This window comes from Thamnophis sirtalis, unplaced genomic scaffold (assembly GCF_051295495.1).
Source record: "Thamnophis sirtalis isolate CommonGarterSnake01/CBP01778 unplaced genomic scaffold, rThaSir2_p1.2 scaffold_9, whole genome shotgun sequence".
NCBI lineage: Eukaryota > Metazoa > Chordata > Lepidosauria > Squamata > Natricidae > Thamnophis > Thamnophis sirtalis.
Window position 1 is genome coordinate 13,565,440 of NW_028261389.1, and position 20,079 is coordinate 13,585,518.

The 20,079-nt window shown below is 43.0% G+C and overlaps 1 protein-coding gene across 2 annotated transcripts in view; it reads left to right on the plus strand.

Moving 5' to 3' along the window:
* RERG (RAS like estrogen regulated growth inhibitor) overlaps positions 1-20,079 on the plus strand; it is a 133,484-nt gene that overhangs the window by 934 nt on the left and 112,471 nt on the right. For both annotated transcript variants that reach the window (XM_087722844.1, XM_087722845.1), the window contains exon 2: positions 11,242-11,421. In XM_087722844.1, coding sequence (XP_087578970.1) covers positions 11,361-11,421 — 61 coding nt within the window. In that variant the 5' untranslated portion in view covers positions 11,242-11,360. The remainder of the gene's footprint in view (positions 1-11,241; positions 11,422-20,079) is intronic.

Sequence of the window (20,079 nt, forward strand, 5' to 3'; positions counted from 1 at the left end):
CTCCAGCACCAGAGTTTAAAGGCCTCCATTCTTTGGCGCTCACCCATTCAGTTAGGCGGGGCTGATTACCAAGCGAAGCTTGTCCTCGATTTACGTCCGCAAATGAGCCCAGAATTTATGTTATTAAGTGAGACATTGGTGCAGTGAGCTTTGATTCAGTGGTTGCTGAGTTAAGTAACATGATTGTGAATTGGATTTGGCTTGTTGGAAGCTTGGGAGATTGTATAATCCTGGGACGCTGCAACCGTCATAAATATGAGTCAGTTACTAAGCTTCTGAATTTTGATCACATGACTATGGGGATGCTGCAACACTCATAAGTGTGGGGAATGGTCATAATTTGCCTTTTTCAGTGCCGTTGTAACTTTGGATGGTCACTAAATGAATTGTTTTAAGTCAAGGACTACCTCTGTGTGTGTGTGTGTGTGTGCGTGCGTGTGCGTGTGTGTATGTGTATATATCTATATCTATATCTATATCTATATCTATATCTATATCTATATCTATATCTATATCTATATCTATATCTATATCTATATCTATATCTATATCTATATCTATATCTATATCTATATCTAATCTATATCTATATCTAATCTAATCTAATCTAATCTATATCTATATCTATATCTATATCTATATCTATATCTATATCTATATCTATACCTATACCTATACCTATACCTATACCTATACCTATACCTATATCTATACCTATACCTATACCTATATCTAATCTATATATCTAATCTATATATCTAATCTATATATCTAATCTATATATCTATATCTATATCTCCCTCTCTCTTTTTAACTCTCTTATCTCTGTCTCTCTTTATCTGTCTGTCTGTCTGTCTGTCTGTCTGTCTGTCTGTCTGTCTGTCTGTCTGTCTGTCTGTCTATCTATCTATCTATCTATCTATCTATCTATCTATCTATCTATCTATCTATCCATCCATCCATCCATCCATCCATCCATCTCCATCTCCATCTCCATCTCCATCTCCATCTCCATCTCCATCTCCATCTCTATCTCTATCTCTATCTCTATCTCCATTTCTATCTTATTATTTCTCATCTGACTCCAGGAAGCACGAGACGGGAGAAGGGGGTGTTCCAACAGGTTCAGGGGGGCAGCTGTTCCAGTAGAGTCAGGGGTTGCATTCACATGGGATATTAACCAGCTATGGTTTCAACAGAATGTACAAACTCAGTCTTTGTCACTTTATTAACCTGCAGAAGTTAAAAGTCACCTGGCTGTTTTAACACACTTGGGAACAGAGATCTGCAGAATACCTTAAGGACTTGTAACCTGGGTTGGAGCGACATTCTTTGCCAAACCTAAAGGAAAAACCAAGCTTGTCTGTTTCCAAGCTTGTCTGTTTTAGAGAATGTCAGCTGGCTAAGTTTTGCAGCCTCTGAGAGGATGTTGAAAACCTACTACAGGTATTGTAAAGAGGTTCGCCATATTTGTTAGGTGTGAAACCAAGTCTTCCACATAAATGTTTTAGAAATCCCAACGTTTTGGTTGCAATTTTTTATACAGAGTTGGGAGGTACCTTGGAGGTCTTCTAGTCCAACCCCCTGCCTAGGCAGGAAACCCTATAGCATTTCAGACAGATGGCTATCCAACATCTTCTTAAAGACTTCCAGTGTTTTCCCTCCCTCTCTTTTTGCAGAGTGATGTGATTAGAGGCTGCTCAAGGTTCACGTTTTCACCATTTGTAGTTTAAAAAGATCTTGGATGAGTTGGCGACACCTTGGTTCAGGGGTGGGTTCCTGCCAGTTCTAACCTCTTCTATAGAAGAGGTTCCACAAATCTACCATGCCATTTAAAACCGGCTCCAGCTCCCTCCCCCCGCCTGTCCGCACCACGCTTGCCCCTCCCACCGCTCACTGATTGGCTGGCTCACCAATCGTCCCACCCACCTCTAAGAGTCTATCTAAACCTTAAAGTCTTACAGCTGTCAAGTTTGAACATCCCTGGGTTTTTTTTTCTAAAGGGTTAGGGGGTGCAAGGGTCTTGTAACTTGACAGCTTTAAGACTTGCACACTTCAATGCCAGAGTTCCTGAGCCAACATGACTGGAGGAGGAATTCTGGGAGTTGAAGACTACAAGTATTAAAGCTGTCATGTTTGAACACCCCTGGGGTTTTGTTTTCTAAAGGGTTAGGGGTGCAAGGGTCTTGTAACTTTAAGACTTGCGTGCTTCAAATGCCAGAGTTCCTGAGCCAACATTTTGGTTGCTAAGCAAGAGTGTTGTTAAGTGAGTTTCACCACATTTTGCAAGTTGGCCACACCCACTCAGTCACATGACTACTAAGCCACTCCCACTTGGTCACATGGCTGGCAAGCTATTTCCACCTGGTCACATGGCCAGCAAGCCACTCCCACAAAGCAGGCCACACCTACAGAAAAGGTTCTAAAAAAATTTGAAACCCACCACTGCTTTGGTTGCTTAATGCAATCCTATGTTTCTTGCCAGTGGCAATTTTAAGGTGTCTAGACTTCCAAATTCTCCAGCCAGCAGCTTAAAAAGTTCTTGAGGTTGAGAAAAAATGCAATCCAAGAGAATGCAGGAATTCTGTATGTGTTCCAAAGTACTCTGTTACTATTTTTAAAAATCATTTTCTTAAACGTTATCAGTAAAACTAACTTGACATACCATATCCTGTTCCTGGAAATGTTTATCGCCATCAAATACTCACTCTTCAGAAAACTTATGAATCATTGCAAAAGTCTAAAGCTAAAGGTTCCCCTCGCACATATGTGCTAGAAGAGTCGTTCTCGACTCTAGGGGGCGGTGCTCATCTCTGTTTCAAAGCCGAAGAGCCAGTGCTGTCCAAAGATGTCTCCGTGGTTATGTGGCCAACATGACAAAGGCGCATGGAACGCTGTTACCTTCCCACCAAAGGTGATTCCTATTTTTTCTACTTGCATTTTTACGTGCTTTCGAACTGCTAGGTTGGCAGAACCTGGGACAAGTAACGGGAACTCACTCTGTTATGTGGAGCTAGGGATTCGAACTGCCGATCTTTCTGATTGACAAGCTCAGCGTCTTAGCCCCTGAGCCACCGCGTCCTTTTGAAAAGTCTACATATACTGTAAAATCTTACCTCGACTCCATCTGTTTCCTGAACAGACTTGTAGCATAAAGAATAAATTATTTTAAGCAGCATCCTAAATTACATACAACTTTCTTGTAATAATATGGCTCTTTCATCGTCTGCAGAGCTCCACACACTGTTCTGTTTCAGGCTGGCAGTTGGCATGACAAATTTAGCTGTTGGTTGCTGACTTCTAATCTTCCATTGACAGATAACCCACGACTTATGACCACAATGTGAGCCCAAAATTTATGTTGCTAAACAAGAGAGCTAAATGAGTTTTGCCCCATTGTACGGCCTTTCTTGCCACGGTTGTTAAGTGAATCACCGCCGATGTCAAGTTAGTAATGTGGTTGTTAAGTGAATCTGTCTTCCCTCTTGATTTTGGTTGTCAGGAGCTCACAAAAGGGGATCACATGACCCCAGGACCCACTGCAACCGTCGTAAATATGAAGCAGTCGACAAGCGGCTGAATTTTGATCACGTGACCATGGGGATTCTGCAATGGTCGTAAGCGTGAAAAATGTCACTTTTTTCCAGTGCCATTGTAACTTCAAATGGTCACTAAGTGAACTGTGGTAAGTCGAGGACTATCTGTACGGTAGAATGACATGTGGAAGTACATCTAGGGCAGCAGTCTCCAACCTTTGCGGCTTGGTGGCCCAGCTGGGGTGCGGAGAGGAGAACTGGACCATTCACACAAATTGAGTTGCATAAAAGGGGCAAACTCACTTAACAAATGTTTCACTTAGCAACATAAATGTTGGGCTCAATTGTGGTCGTAACTTGAGGACTACATGTACAGACATACAGAGATACAAAGATAAAGAGATATAGATATAGATATTCCATTTATTGCAAATGCTGTACAGGAAGTCCTCAATTTATGACTAGTCGTTTAATGCAGGGGTGGGTTGCTGCTGGCGTTACTGCTGGTTCACTGCGTGCGTGCTTTGCACACATGCGTGCCAGATTCATGCTGCCCGTGTGTGTACAGTTGACTGTAAATGATAACATTACGAAAAAACATGCCGGCAGCGGCAACCGGGGAACCGGTTCAGGGGTGTGGCCAGCCTAGGCCGCTGCCGATTCTGTGACCAAGGCCAAAATACCGTTACTGGTTTGCCTGAACTGGTGTGAACAGGTAGCAACCCACCTCTAGTTTAATGACCCTTCAGAGTTACGAAGGGGCTGAAAAAAGTGACTTACAACTGGTTTGAGCATTTATGACCATTGCAGCAGCATCTCCACAGTCATGTGATGCAAATTCATTCAACAAGGTAGATAAATTGCCCCAATCCATCATACTTTATTTTTTTTGGGGGGGGGGGAGGATTATATTGTACAAGGGAAAGAACTTCCCCTCAAGTCTCTCACCTAGTTCATTGATAAAGGTGTTGAACACCACAGAGCCCAGGAGAAAGTTCCTTCAGTCCTGTGCACTAAGCTGCCAGGGAACCATGAGGCAGGCTGGCTGGGGCGATGAGTGGGCACTGGAAGTGTGTGTGTGTGTGTGTGTGTGTGTGTGTGTGTGTGTGTGTGTGTGTGTGTATGCTACTCCCAAGAAAGGGGGGGTGATGGCAGAAGTAACTTGGGACCTGTCCTGCCAACTTTCCCATTGATGTGAGCTGGGTACCCAACAGTGGTGGTATTCAGCCGGTTCGGACTGGTTCAGGCGAACCGGTAGTGGCGACTCTCCCACCAGCCTCTTCTCATATATGATTATGATCTCATCCCCACCCGAATGATGAAAGTTGTGTTTTATTTCTACTTTTGTATTGTTTCATGTTTTTATTGTCTTGTACTCCCCTCCCTATAAATTGTAAGCCGCCCTGAGTCCCCTCAGGGAAAAGGGCGGCCTATAAATAATAAACCTCATAAACCTCATAAACCTCATATCATAATCATCATAACCACATGAGGTCCTCACTTAATGACTCACTTAATGACTCCTAGGCTTACAATGCCAACTGGGACTGCGGGGATTTCCATCGCTAAGCAATTTAGTTGTACAATGTCATACTTTACAATCACATCACTTAGCAACAGAAATTCCAGTCCCAATGGTGTTACAGGCCAATGATTACCTGTACTTATTGCTATATTACACTTCCACCCAGAGAAACACAAGGATTAATATTTTCTGTGGCAAAAGGGAAAAAAAATTACACCCCCCCCAATTGTTTTTGGTACTCAGAATGTCTGTGTAATACCCCTACCTTTTCTACTAACTCAATTCATTTTGAGTAAGTTGTAGCCTTCCATTGCTACTGTGTTAATCATGAGTAACATTCCACCAAATTTCAGTGATAATCATCAGATTTTTCTTCCTGAGTTCAGATCTCCATTCTCTATCTTTATCTCTCATGATCTATGCTTTGAGGTAGAGTTTTCTGAGATTCCAAGTAGATCCACCTGCTGCAGGCTTTGTTTTGGTAGCTTTCCAGTGAAACTCCTTAGTTTTAGTGTTCTACCACTTCTCTTGAATTCTGCTTCTTGCCCTCAGTCTTGGCTGCTCATGGACTTCTGACCCTTTGTTCCTGTTTAACACCCTATTGAGGGATCACCACCACTCTCTGTAAGATGTAGCTTAATTTCTTAGGATGGGTATTGAAGGCAGCCAGCTGCTGAGTTCTAGAATGCTTTTTTCTTTCCTTATACAACAGACAGAACACATGGGGGAGACTTATTCTTCAAAGCACCCGAGCAGTGGTGGGTTTCAAAAATTGTTGGAACCTACTCTGTGGGTGTGGCCTCCTTTGTGGGAGTGGCTTGCCACCCATGTGACCGAATGGGAGTGGCTTGCCGCCCATGTGACCGGATATGAAATTATGATTTAGTACTTAGGTTGGTCCAAGTAGCTATTCAGAAACTCTGGCATTGAAGCATGCAAGTCTTAAAGCTGTCAAGTTACAAGATCCTTGCCAGTGGTGGGTTTCAAAAATTTTTGGAACCTCTTCTCTAGGTGTGGCCTGCTTTCCGGGTCCACTGATGGAACCTCTTCTAACCGGTTCGGTAGATTTGACGAACCGGTTCTTCCGAATAGGTGCGAACTGGTAGGAACCCACCTCTATACCCGAGGAAAGGACAAGAAGCAATGGGTCAAAGCTCTTTAAAGAGAGTTCCAACTGGGAATGAAAGACAAATCTCTTGACAGAACAATTAATCAATGGAATGGCTCACCTCTCTGAGTTGTGGGTGTTTCATCACTGGAGGTTTTCAAGAAAAAATTGGACAATCTGTCAGATTTGGGTTAATGTCAGGGTTCCAAATAGCATCCAAAATTAAATCAGAGTTGAAGGCAAAGGATTCCTCAACATTCCAATTTATTAAAAGAGCCATGTTGGCACATCAAGGAAAACCCGAATATGAAAGCTTCCAGGTTTTCCCACCCAGTCAAAGTTCAAGATCCTGCCCCAACACCCACAAGTCCATCACATGGTCCAACCTTCCACTGCCATGAAGACAGATTCCACCCATCCAGTTCCAGCCAGGTGCAGAGACAAGATGACCTTGGCTTTTGAAGAAGAATGTTGTTATGGCTACATATCACCCAACTATGTAAAATCCCCCCCCCCATTTTCCCACAATAGAAAGTAAGACAGTAGGAAGGTGGAGCCATGTCACGATGTTACAACGTGCGGTCTCGATACTCTGAGACCTCCGTTGACACTTTTGCTGCTGAGGGGTCCATTGAGATCTAAATCATCCTATAGAGATGGTGATCAGGAAGACAAAGCCTTGTTGGTCTCAGGGATATCGCAAAATCCCTGATAGACCAAGGAAAGTGCTTCAAGCCCGCGGTAAACAGGCAGCTCCTAGGCTGATGAAATTGGGCCGCTCCGGAAGAAAGGAAATGAAAAGAGAAAGTGAGTCCACCTTATCCATTCCTTGCCCAAGTCCGTAATGGGGGCGTGCATAAGCGCACCAGTGTGCCTACCGTCACTGTCTTACTGTCCCCATTTATCTGTATTGATCTCCTTTGTTCATGTCCATGCTCATACTTATACCTGCTATCCTGTACATGTTTGACAAACTAATAATTAATAAAATAATAAATAAATGATGAGAACCAATGAACAGCCTTAAAATAAGCCAGCGACCTGCTGATTCAAGTGCTGAAATGAAAGAGGCTGCTGTGAGTGGGAGATTGGGCGAAAACAGGAAAAGCAATATATTCCTACCTGCTTGGAAATACTGCAAAAGGACTGTTACTGCTTCATCAAATTAGAGCATTTTCCTGTAATGATAGGTGCAACACAATTGAAGAGAGAGTTTGCCAGCCTGTTCTGTGCCCTCCATAGGATCCGTTGCTTTATGAAGAATTTTCTTTTCATTCTTTGGGGAAATCTGAGAGAAAAGGGCATTGTTGCAACAGCTTTAAATGACCTGTTTTTGCCAAAATTGGTGAGGCGGTGAAATGGAAGGCGGGGAGGACTACTACCAGAGCAGTTAAAAAGGACCCTACCTCTTTGGAATAACAAAAGAGCAAATTGGACACTTTTGAGTCTACTGTGTTACCATTAAGCCCAGCATTATAAAACGTAGTTAATTAGGAGCCGTGAGGTCTTTGGAATTTTGAAGAAAAAATGGTGGTTCTCTCACAAAATGGCTTTCGGAACATCAACAATGATTGATTGTTCACAAAATGGTGGCAATGATGAACAGGACCAATCTGACAATGCCGCTTTACCAAAAATGAAAGAGCTGAGATTGAACTACAGCACCAGCTACCAAGCTGCTGGGAGTTAACCCAGTTTAACTCTTCTGGTTTTTTTTTAATATACAAGATGGCGCCATGGTGGCACAGTGGTTAGAAAGCAGTACTGCAGGCTACCTCTGCTGACTGCCGGCTCAAAGTTGACTCAGTCTTCCATCTTTCTGAGGATAGTAAAATGAGGACCCAGATTGTCGGGGGTAATATTCTGACTCTGTAAAACTGCTTAGAAGGCTAAGTGCTATTGCTATATATTAAACAATGTAAAGGGATGACAATATGCTGCCTGCAGGCTTTCTAGTCCTCTCATTTTAAACCCCCCCCCATTTTTTTCGTAGGTGGGTCTGACTGACAATGACAATGACTGATAATGGTAGGCCATGCCCGTGGCAGCCATTTATAGCATGTTCTGATGTCTTCTAAACCTCTCCCTATATTACAATGGGAATGTGTGTGAGAGAAAAATGCCTTAATGTTGGGATGCATCTACCTCACATTTTCCTAGTTTATTCAAAATGGTCAAGGCTAACATATTAGACCAGAGGTGTCTGTGGGGTATTTGTGTAAGCAAAGGCCAAGATGGTCCCATGTTTCCCTGAAAATAAGACAGGGTCTTATTTTCTTTTTACCCCCAAAATAAGCACTTGACCTTGTTTTGGGGGAGGTCTTATTATTTTTGAGGTGCAGGAGGTGGCGGGTGTGGTCACCTCATGGCTGCCGTGTTGCAATATTTTTGGGGAGGGCTTATTTTTGGGGGCAGGCTTATTTTAGCATGTGCACTCAAAAGCCCAATTGGCCTTATTATCCAGGGAGGTCTTATTTTCAGGGAATCAGGGTAGCCATAATCATAAAATCAAAGTCTTGTCCACTTTTTACCCATGTTGAAGGCTTTGGTTGCCTAGTTGTGGCTGTCATCTTGACTTTTTTTTTTTGACAAAGATACCTCCACAGACATTCCTGTCTTGGACTACTGTAATGTGCTCTCCCTGAGACTGTTCTTGAAGACCACCTGAAAGCTTCAACTAGCCCAGAATGTGGTGGCATGAGCAGAGATGGGCATGCTTTGCTTGGACAGTCTCCAAAAACTTGACACCATTGAATGGAAGAAACCAAAAAAGCTTGCAGAGGGAGCAGTTTCATATCATTTTTTTAAAAAAGGATGTATATCAAACTACTTTTTATTTATTTGTTAAATTGTTTTGCCACCTAGCTCGCTATGAGGCTAATCTAGGCGTCTTACAATAATAAAAAGGAAGAAACCATTCTGACCTAGGCTTCCCGAAAAAGCACGAGGCAGAGTCTCCACACAAAACCCCTTTTATTAAACAAATGTGATTCCCTCTCATTCATATTCAGCAAGGCCTGGCAAGCAGTATTTCAAAGGAATATTTATGACTACAGAACTTATCTATCTTGGAAAGCTGCCATGTAAATATTTTCCAAATTAGGTGCTATGCAAGGAAAGACTGGGCACAGAGTCTCTGAGATTCACGGACAGATCTTCACACTCCTGAAACAAATCTAACGGACGAACAAATTGTTTCCTGCAAAAGCCCACTCTCCTTTTGCTCTTTTATTTCCTATGGGAGGGGCCAATCACCTTCCACCTGTGACTTTACTCCCAAGTCTACCCTGATTTCTGAGTTGTTGGTTTTCTTCTGGCAGCTCTGTGCATGTGCACACAGGGAACAGGCTCCAGCTGTTCCTCTGCCTCACTGCTGTCTAGCTTTGAAGATGGTGTGATAACTGTCAGACGCCCCTGGCCCCATCTCTGCTTCCGAAGCAGAGCCCTCGTCAGAGCCTTCCCCAGCCTCCAGGACTGGCCCATGCTTCTCCCCAACCTCCTCACTGTCCAATTCTTCTGCCAGTGCTGCAACAGAAACATGAAACGCATGTAAACAGTACAGAAGTAAAACAGTAGAACAATAAAGTAAACAATGGCAAAAGAATGCAACAAGAATAAATAGATCAATATGTCATATTTTCCCCCTTGCTTAAGAGGCATAATGATCTCAGATTCAGCATTGATGCACAGTGAATCATTTCTCTCTGCCCCCAGCCTTGTACATTTCTGGATCAAAATATCTCCATCCAACAGATGGGGAAGAATTAGATGGGGAGCGGGCGGTAACCTTTGTGCTCCTTCAAAGAAACACATTTTCAACCAAACATTTCCAGATTTCTCCAGTCCTGCCTTCTGCATCTGATGCTGATTATCCAAAAAGCTTCTGAATACCTTTAGCACAAAACTTTGTTTAGGAGAAATGTCAAGATAGCTTCATTTCCCCTACTCCTCGAGCTTTTAAAGTAATTCCTGCTGACTAATAAAAAGGGGGTTGTTTTTTTCAGCGCTTTGCCAAAGGTTTCATGTATCTTTTCATACATTAAGCAACTTCAGATAATGCTTCAAACGTTACTGTTCAAGGCCAGATGCTGGGAACAATAATTGAAGCTCTCTTGGCCTGCTGAACAATGGAACAGAAAAGTGGAGTTTAAAAAAAAAGCAGTACTATAAGTTGAACCTTGATGCATCTGGATACTTTATTCAGTTACGTAGGTATACACGAAGAGCAAATCTCTCCAAATGTAGAAAACGAATATTTCATAGGGAGCAAATAAAACGGTGAGGCCAGTCTTTCCTTGCTGTTGAAAGGTTAAAAAAAAAGTCCTTTGAAAGTAGAAAAGCCCTCATTAGACTTTTCTGCTCAGAAACAAGCTAAACCTAGTCTGTCCATTAAAAATAAGTGGATTTTCCTAAATCTCTGCATAAACTTTGTGTGAGCAGAACAATAGCGATAACATTTGACTTATATACCGTTCCGTAGTACTTTCCAGCATTCTCTGAGAAGTTTACAGAGACAGCAAATTGCCCCTAACAATCTGGGTCCTCACTTAACTGACCTTGAAAGGATGGAAGGCTGACTCAATCTTGAGGCCGGTCAGGATCGAACTATTCACTGTGGGCAGAGTGTGTCTGCAATTACTGCATTCTAACTACTGTGCCACCACACTTCCAGGATTTCAACTCACACCTTTCCAGTGCAAATTGCTGGTATTGACTTACCTTCCCTACTGGTTTGCAAATGGGAGCACGCAGCCTTCTGCGCATGTGCTTTTAGGTGAAAAAAGGCCTAAATTTGATACAATTTCCGCTATCAGTTCTGGTCTGAACTGGTAGAATATCACATCTTGGCAATATGCAGAATGACAGATTACACAACCGATTCTGTCTGGATCTTTAGGTATTATGGAAACTCAGCCCCTGTGTGCTCAATGCAGATGGCAGTACAGTAACTGATTTAAAGGATTTTCTGATGGGCTATGAAAGTCGCATTCAAAAATAGCCTATAGTTGAGAGTATCTGCTTCCTTCCCCTTATCAGCTCTTTAATTCTCTTTGGTGGGTCTTTTCTCACAGCTCTCCTTGGAAAACACAATGATACGATGAGGTGGAAGGCTGGGCTGGGAAAGTCATCCTTTGCATCAGTTCGGACACAGCAGTGACGAAGCCACCAGCCTGTGGTGTGTCCCCTTGCCATGGCTAAGAGTGCAGAGGTAAAACTGGCCATCTTTGGCCGAGCTGGAGTAGGAAAGTCAGGTAAGTTTCTTTTTTTCTCTCTCTCTCTCCTTGATTTGTCGCCTGCAAACCACTGGAGCTTATTCAGTCAGTTTCTTTTTAAAATTCCTACATGCTAGTAAAGATGGTAGAAAAACATAATTGTACTATATTACTTTCTTCCTATAGAACACAGGTGTCAAACTCATGGCGTCATGGCGTCGTCACATCACGTATTGGAACTCCTCCCCCTTTACTAAACAGCATGGGCGTGGCCAGTGTGTGACGCATCTGGTCCGTGGGCCGTGAGTTTGACAGCCCTGCTATAGAGACTGTTGCAAATCAAGGTACCATACTTTTGGAGTATAAGACGCACTCCCCCCTTAAAAGAGAGTGCAAATGTTGGTGCGTCTTATACACTGAATATGGCCATTTTTGGCCTCCTGAAACCCCATCCCACGCATCCCATTTTCATCAAAGACAGGTCCATTTTTCACAAAGACATGGCACATGTAGAGTTTGGGAACAAATGAATAAGGGAACAAATGAAAAACTGATATATATATGCAGCGACGTCTTGTTGAAAAATGAAGGAATAAGATCTCTGTTTGAAGGTATGAAATGCAAGGACAATAATGAATATAAGTATACTTTCTGGGGAAAAATAATGTTAATGTTAACTGAATATATATTGTAGAATGAAAATGAGGCTTTTAGTTATACTAGATGAAACATTTGAGACGGTAAATATTATTTGAAGATGTAGATGTTAAAACACTTGTAACCAAACGACATGCTGCATGTGATGATGGTTTTTTTTTATTTTCTTCTTGTGCTTTTTCCTATTTTTTTTCTTAAATTCTATTTTATTGTTGTGTCTATTAAATATATAACAGAGAGATACGGTGTGTGTGTGTGGGGGGGGGGAAACGTAGTAGGGATGGATTGCCACAGGCAGGGGAATAAGAAACGATACTAAATTATAATCTATTAAATGAAACAATGAATGTATAAGAATGATAAAGGTTAAAACACCTGTAATTAAATGACATACTGCATGTGATGATGGGTTTTGTTTTTTCTTTTCTTTTCCTTGTTTTTGTTTTTTGTTTTTTCTTTTCTGCCTTTCTTTTTCTATTGTTGTGTGATTATGTTGTCTATGTAACAAAAATAAAACAAGTTTCTATAAAAAAAAGTGCTCCTGGGGGCTAGGGAGGGTAAAAATGGGATGTGTGGGGCAGAGATGGATTCCTACCGGTTCGCAGGAACCAGTAATGGAAATGGTGACTGGGTCTCTGTACTGGTAGGGACAGCATGCTCGCCACACCCCCCCAAACCATTCCCTGGTCACCGCAATATTTTTTTTTGGACCCTTTTAACTGTTCTGGGCATGCGCAAACCTGTTTATAGGCAACAGCTGTGTGCACGAGCGAAGCAAGGGCATGTGTGCAAAATCGCACGAACACTGAACCGGCCGTAATGCCAGCAGAAAACCATCCCTGGGGTGTGGGGGGGTTGGGATGCAAAAAATGGGATACACAGAGGGTTTGGGAGGTCTGCAGAGTGCTCGTGGCCGGGGAAAGCAAAAACTATTTTTTTCTTTTTTTCTCTCTTCGAAATCTTGGTTGCGTCTTATAGTCCGGTGTGTCTTACAGTGTGAAAAATATGGTATAGCAGAACAAGGTTCTTCAAGTAATCAGTGGATGATCATATGTACCTCCTGAACCATGCATAAAAATAAATGTTCTGGGTGGAATTTGTTTCAATGCCTAGATTACAGCAAAGGTGGTGTATCCTCATTCTGAGGCACTCCTTCGGTAAAATAATTATCCAGACCGCTACCAGCATCAACCCACCCACTCTCTCCTGAAAAGTGCATGAATTGTTTGATCTGCTAAGTACTTCTGTTTTACTGTAGCCTGTTAGTAGCACCATGGAGAACTAAAATGCTTCCCTTGATGATGTCCCTGTGAATTTCTGAAAAGGCCTGATTTTGTAGCAATTTACTGTACTGTGAGCATTGTCACTTTGGGGGAGAATCTGGTGTGCAGAAAAAGGCATTCATCTCTCTCGTGGCTTGCTTCCGTGTAAAATCACATATAATTTCGCTAATTTAGGCCTTGCGGTAGTCGAAATTGTTCAAGCCAAAGAATATTGAGGGAGTTCTTAAAAGGCAAAAGAGTAGCTGAAAAAAAAAGAAAAGAAAACAGAGACATCATTCAGCAGCAAGAGCTGCCTCTGAAAAATGCATTTCTGTGTTACCCCCAGAACATGCCCCATTACCCCAAGTTTAAGAACCACAGAGCGTATGGGCAAAGCTACCTGATGAGCTTATTTAGATGAACCTGGATTTTAACCTGGGTCTTAATATCTCATTGTAACTATTCGGCCATATTGGCTAAAGCAGGGATGGCTAACCTTTTTGTCTTCACATGCTGAAAGCGTGTGCGTGCACATGCCCCCCCCCACTGCACGTGCACACACTCCCCCCCCCCACATACCCCTGTAGCCTTCCGGGACCAAAAACAGGGCGCGAGGTGGGGCGCCCACTGCCCTCCCGCGCATGCAACATGTGACCATTCCCATATGCATGCGTATGCGTCTCCTGCATGTGCGGCAGAGACCTGAAAATCAGCTGGCTGGCGGGAGGCATGCACGCATACGTGGTGGAGCTGAGCTGGGGGGGATGACGGTTTACGCACCATACGTTCGCCATCCTGGGGCTAAAGCGATTTGCCAGTTCTTGTGCTTCACGGAGCTATTCTTCATCTTCTGTTAGGTTTTTCTACTGACTCTCTCAGTAGAGTTTATTTTTCCTAAAGAGGCCAGATGCTCGCTCTGAGGGCAGATATATCTAAATCACTCAGTCAGCACTCGGTGATGTAATGGTATGTGGAAATGGCCTTGGGAGACAGGAGGAAGAGCCACAGACTAGGAATGGGGATATGGGAAATGTCTCAAGATGGAACCCTCCGTGGCTTCTTGGACTTGTAAAGGTGTGTGTGTGTGAAGTGCTGGGATCCTGCCGTTTTAACAACTAGTTCGGTGATTGTGTGCTTTCCGTGCATGCGTTCCACATGCGTCACCAGTTTTAACAAAACTTACCTTCCAGGTTACTTCTGGGGAGTAACACAGCTGGGGCGCGGCAATCCATTCTGCCACGTGAATCAGCTGACAGGTTATAGGTAAGTAAAGCACAGAGTGGGTGGGCGGGCCAACCTGATCGTCGGCACAAACCAATTCACTCCCGGCTGATTGTCAGAGCTACTTCACCCAAAGCGGTCAGAACCGGTTAGAACCGGTTGAATCCTACCCTTGGGGTGGGGAATGGTATTTTTAGACTTGCAAGATTTTGTTAGTGTAACTTTAATATAAGATAGATGGTTAGTACTCCTGCGTGTTTTTCTTGTCTGGACTACCTCACAAGCCCAACAGGTATCTCCCTGAAGTAGCCTGGATCCAAGGAGATTGATCACGGATTGATCTGCTCTTTCACTGATCTATAGAGTTGGGAAGACCTTACCATCTGTAAAACTGCCGGAAAGAAAGCATATCCCTCACAGTTACTTCTGGAATTGTGGTTCGTGCTGAACATATTATGCTGCCATGCTGGCCAGACAGTTGAAAGTCCATGCCAAGTAATATTCACTGAAAAGTTTGCCAAGACCTGAAGGAGTCTGTGATCAAACACATAACAAAGGCGGCAATACATGATTACCAGAAGTTATGAGATTTGCTCTTCTTTGCCTTCGTCTTTTTTTCCACCCAGCAGGTAAATGTGTGGATTAAACTGTGGGTGTGCATCCATTTTGGATAATATCCAGATACTGAGCCAAGTTGGGATATATCAAAAGCAAGGCTGGGTGTTCTTGAAAATGAGTTTTTCCTAAAGTGAAACAGCTGGTCCCAAAGCCCCAGAATTACTTTGGAGCTCTGTAGAGTATCCAGACTACTAGAGATGCCTTCAGCTAGAACAGGGGTCTCCAGTCTTGGCAACTTTAAGCCTGGAGGACATCAACTCCCAGAATTCCCCAGCCATGGGCCAGACGGTGTTGAAAGTATAGAAGAAAGTATAGGAAAAGAAAACCTGCACCATTGATGGGGAATAAGTACAGTGGGGTTTCTCAGCCTCACCACCTTTTAAGATTTGAGGACCTAAACTCCTCAAATGCTGGCAGGGGAATTCTGGGAGTTGAAGTCTAGGTATCTTAAAGCTGACAAGGTTGAGAGTGAGGTACTGGCAGGAGTTACATTTGGCAGGAGATGGGCTCTGCTTGCGAGTCGCTTTGGAGATCTCGACCTTTTTGTTCCTCTCTGCAAATCAATTTGGAAGGAAGTCACCTCCATGAACACAAAAGGAGGAAATTAATTCTGCCTCCTTGAAAATGGCGGGAGGGAGGAAGAATTTTTGTCTTCCTCAAAGGCTCTAGAAAACACGTTGTTTGGAGAGTTGGTGGAGAGGGAGATCAAAATGGGATGAGAAGGGGAAAACATGAAATAAAATTTAACTTTCAGTCCAACTATATTCATCTTTTTTTAACTTATAGCCCCATTAAATACTACAATCAAAGAAATGAGACCATTATGGGCAGGGGTGGAATTCTACCGGTTCGGACCGGCTTGAGTGAACTGGTAGCTTCTACGATCAGCTGGGAGCGAACCGGTTCACCCCGATGATCAAATGCGCCCACCCGCCTGCCCGCGCTATTTTCCTACCTCTATCTTCTCAGCTGATTCACGTGGCAGAGCACATTGCCGGATGAATCAACTATTACTCCTCCAAAGAAACCTGGAACTGAAGATTTCTTCAAACTGTGCATTTACTCACAAATCTTGTGATCACCGAACCGGTTGTTAAACTGGGAGGATCCCACCACGGCTTATGGGTAGTATATGTTTTCCTCACTTGGGTGTCATAACCCCAAGTGTTCCATTCCTGAGATCACTTTTTGGTCTTTGCTTTCCGCATCCTCTCTAGTTCTTCCTTCAGGCCCTGCTATTCTCCAGTTGTTGTCACTTGGCACCGCTGCATTTATTGCTACTGTCTTCTGTCATATATAAAACAAAACAAAATGAAAACAAAGATAGTGAGATATTAAGAAGTGGGGGGAAAGGAAGAGAGAAGTGTGGGGTAAAGAGAAAAAAGTATTACCCCCAATAATTTTCAGTGCACTAGAATAAAGGCATCAGCATTTTACTTTGCATATTTAGTATATACCAGTAGTGGGATTCAAAAAATTTTACTACAGGTTCTGTGGCTTGGTGGGTGTGGCTTGGTGGGCTTGGCAGGGGAAGGTTACTGCAAAATCCCCATTTCCTCCCAATCAGCTGGGACTCGGGAGTCAGAGAACAGATGGGGGCGGGGCCAGCCAGAGGTGGTATTTACTGGTTCTCTGAACTACTCAAAATTTCCGCTACCGGTTCTCCAGAACTGGTCAGAACCTGCTGAATACCACCTCTGGTATATACTAGCTATTCCCATAACAACAAATGTATTTAATCAACGAATCCCAAAGTCCACATGAATGCAATTCTTGGGATGAAAAAGTTTCTCCGTGTTATGTTGAACATAGTTTATTCTCTATTTTCTTTTGAAAAATCAAGCAAACTCAATCCATTATACACCGAATTTATGGTGTGCACAAAGTCGGGATTTTTCTTAAGTACTGTTCTCTTCAATACTGCTTCCCCTCCCTTTGCCTTAAGGCTGCTCATAATACATTTGAAGGCGGGTTGTGGTTTTAGGGTTGTAGGATTTGGGTGGGGAGAGGTCACAAATATAAGAAAATGAATGCAATCTGGATTGCTTTCCCAGAAGGCATTTTGTAAAAACAAAAGGAAGGGAACATTTAAATCAACAATTGACTTGAAAAGGTACATACTGCATGCATCAGGACCATTAGCGTATAACGCCTATAACATAGTCCAATTTCCATAAGTGCTACTTTTTTTTTCAGTTTGCCTTTCCTGGCTTTGATTATTAGGGGGCTGGAAGCTAAAACATACAATAAATGGTTGCAGGAACTGGGTATGTCTAGTCTTAACAAAGAGAAGGACAAGAGGTGACATGATAGCAGTCTTCCAATATTTGAGGGGCCGTCACAAAGAAGAGGGGGTTCAAGCTATTCTCCAAAGCACCCGAAGGCAGAATAAGAAGCAAAAGATAGAAACCTATGCAAGAGAGCTCCAATCTAAAATTAAGGAGAAATTTCAGGATAGTGGATCAGTGGAACAGCTTGCCACCAGAAGTTGTGGGTGCTCCATCACTGGAGGTTTTTAAGAAGAGATTGGACAATCAAGTATCTGAAATGGTTTATTTATTTATTTATTTATTTATTTATTTATTTATTTATTTATTTAAGCATGAATTAGATAACAGATTTACTGTAAGTATAGACATGATTATGTGTTCTGACCCCCTCCTCCATCCAGTAACGAATGCCGAGACAAGCTTAACTGGAATGTACTTTAATAGCAAGAAACCAAAACCTCGGTGGCTGAAAGCATAACAAACAGATAAGGACCTTGGCAGCAACTCATACAAACCTTGGCAGCAATCCAGCCTGCCAAGCTAGTTACCAAAGTTCTCCAACTTTTAGTCAATGCGTTGACTTCTGCAAAAGGGGCGTGTGCACAAGCAGTCTTTTTATAGTCTGGAGAGGAGCCTAATGACCACCAGCTGAGTGCAATTACCTCCTGTACTTGCGCAACTATTCCTGACGCCTATTAGCTCTTCGATGCCTGGCATCCAGGAACAACTCACTACTGGCGTCCAGATCACTCTCCCTTGTCTCCTCCCCACTGGTCCAAGGCTCAGGTGCCTCCTGGTGGCCAACCAGCCTCTCTGCGCCCTGCTCGGAGTCAGAACCCTGTCCAGTGTCCTCCACATCCTCCAGAGCCAACTCATAGGGCCCCTGGCTGTCGGAGTTTGGTGGCAGCTCCAACGGCTCCTGCTGGGCCACAACAATTATGTAAACATGAAATGAATGCGAATACAAGGGAATATTAGGAAAGGACCCAATTATAAGACCCAATTATAAGAAGGAAAATCTATGAATGTGCAGAAATGGACAGATTGCCTATGGAAATGAAGGAGAGGGGAAAAACCGAGCATTATCAAATTTGGAATAGATGGTATTCCTGGCTTGAGAGTAAACGTAAAACTTAAAGTATAAAGCGTAAAAGTATAACTTTTTGTAGGATATAACTTAGGATAGGGATAGAGAGATATAATTTTTTGTAAATAGGATTGTTACAGAAAATATGGATACTGATATAGAAAAGCTGTTACAAGTGTAAATTTGTGTTTTGTCTTTTGTCTTTTAAATGTTGGAAAATGTAATAAATGCTATTTTTTTTAAAAAAAGGAATGGGGTGAGGTCGACAGCAGACAGTCTAAGGTTAAAGTTTTGGGGGTTTGGGGAAGAAACCCTCAAAATATCCATGCCCTTCACAACCAACGCACATTTATAACATTACAGGATCCCACAATCACATGATTGCCATTTGTGTGCTTTGCAATTGGCCCGCAATAAGCAGAGTTAATGATGAACGTGGAAATAAAATCATAAATCACAGCTATGTGCTGTTTGGCTTTAATGACCACAGTTATTCACTTAATGACAAAAGCAGAAGTGTGGTTGCAACTCTGTGGCAGTCATGTGGCTTTCTACTTAGTAACCACAATGCTTACTGACAAAGTTACCAGTCCCAGTTGTGGTCACTAAGCTAGAACTACCAGTAAACTGTAAAATTACCTGAAAAGGGTCTTTGAATGAATAGGATTTCCAGTAACTTGCCTTCTAGAAGCTGAAAATAATGAAGGTGGTGAATTCTGTTCACCAGAATGTGGAATGAAAGTTGTGTCCTGAAATAATATTTGTTATTATTATTTCACCATTATTTCAGAATTGATTCAGACACTTACATCTTGTGTTAGCCAATAATTATACTATTGCTAGTGGTTCTATCATTGGGAAGTAAATACAATCCATGTATTAATCGAAGGGCTTTTTCCATTAGTGTCAGGGGCAAAGAACCAAGACCATGCATTCAGTCTAGTTCAGGGTTGTCAAACTCAATTTCATTGAGGGCTGCGTTTGACCTCAGGGCCAGGGTGGCCAGTTCGACATCACTCGTATTGGGGACACCTGTGGTGGCCCGAGTGCTCTGCCAGCAAAAACGGGCTCCCAATCTCCGTTTTTGGCTGCGATGGTCTCCTGCAACCCTCTGCCAGCAGAAACAGAGCTCAGGATGGCTGCCTGCAACCCTCACTTGCTGCATTTTCGGCTGCGATGGCCTCTTGCAATCCTCTGCCAGTGAAAACGGAGCTCAGAAGGAGCTCCATTTTTGCTGACAGAGGCACCAAGGGCTGGTCCTTCGCTGTTGCCAGGGCAGCCCCGTGGGCCAGATCTAAGCACCCCACGGGCCAGATCTGGCCCCCGGGCCTGGAGTTTGACACCCCTGGTCTAGTTAAACTGATGTATTACTCATGCCTAAACACAAGAATCTACTCAATTTATGTCAGCACTAGATTGGTGCTAGATAAGAATTAAGGGTATTCAAGAGGGGTTGAACCAGTGGTGGGATTCAAATAGCAATAGCAGTAGACTTATATACCGCTTCATAGGCCTTTCAGGCCTCTCTAAGCGGTTTACAGAGAGTCAGCATATTGCCCCCAACAATCTGGGTCCTCATTTT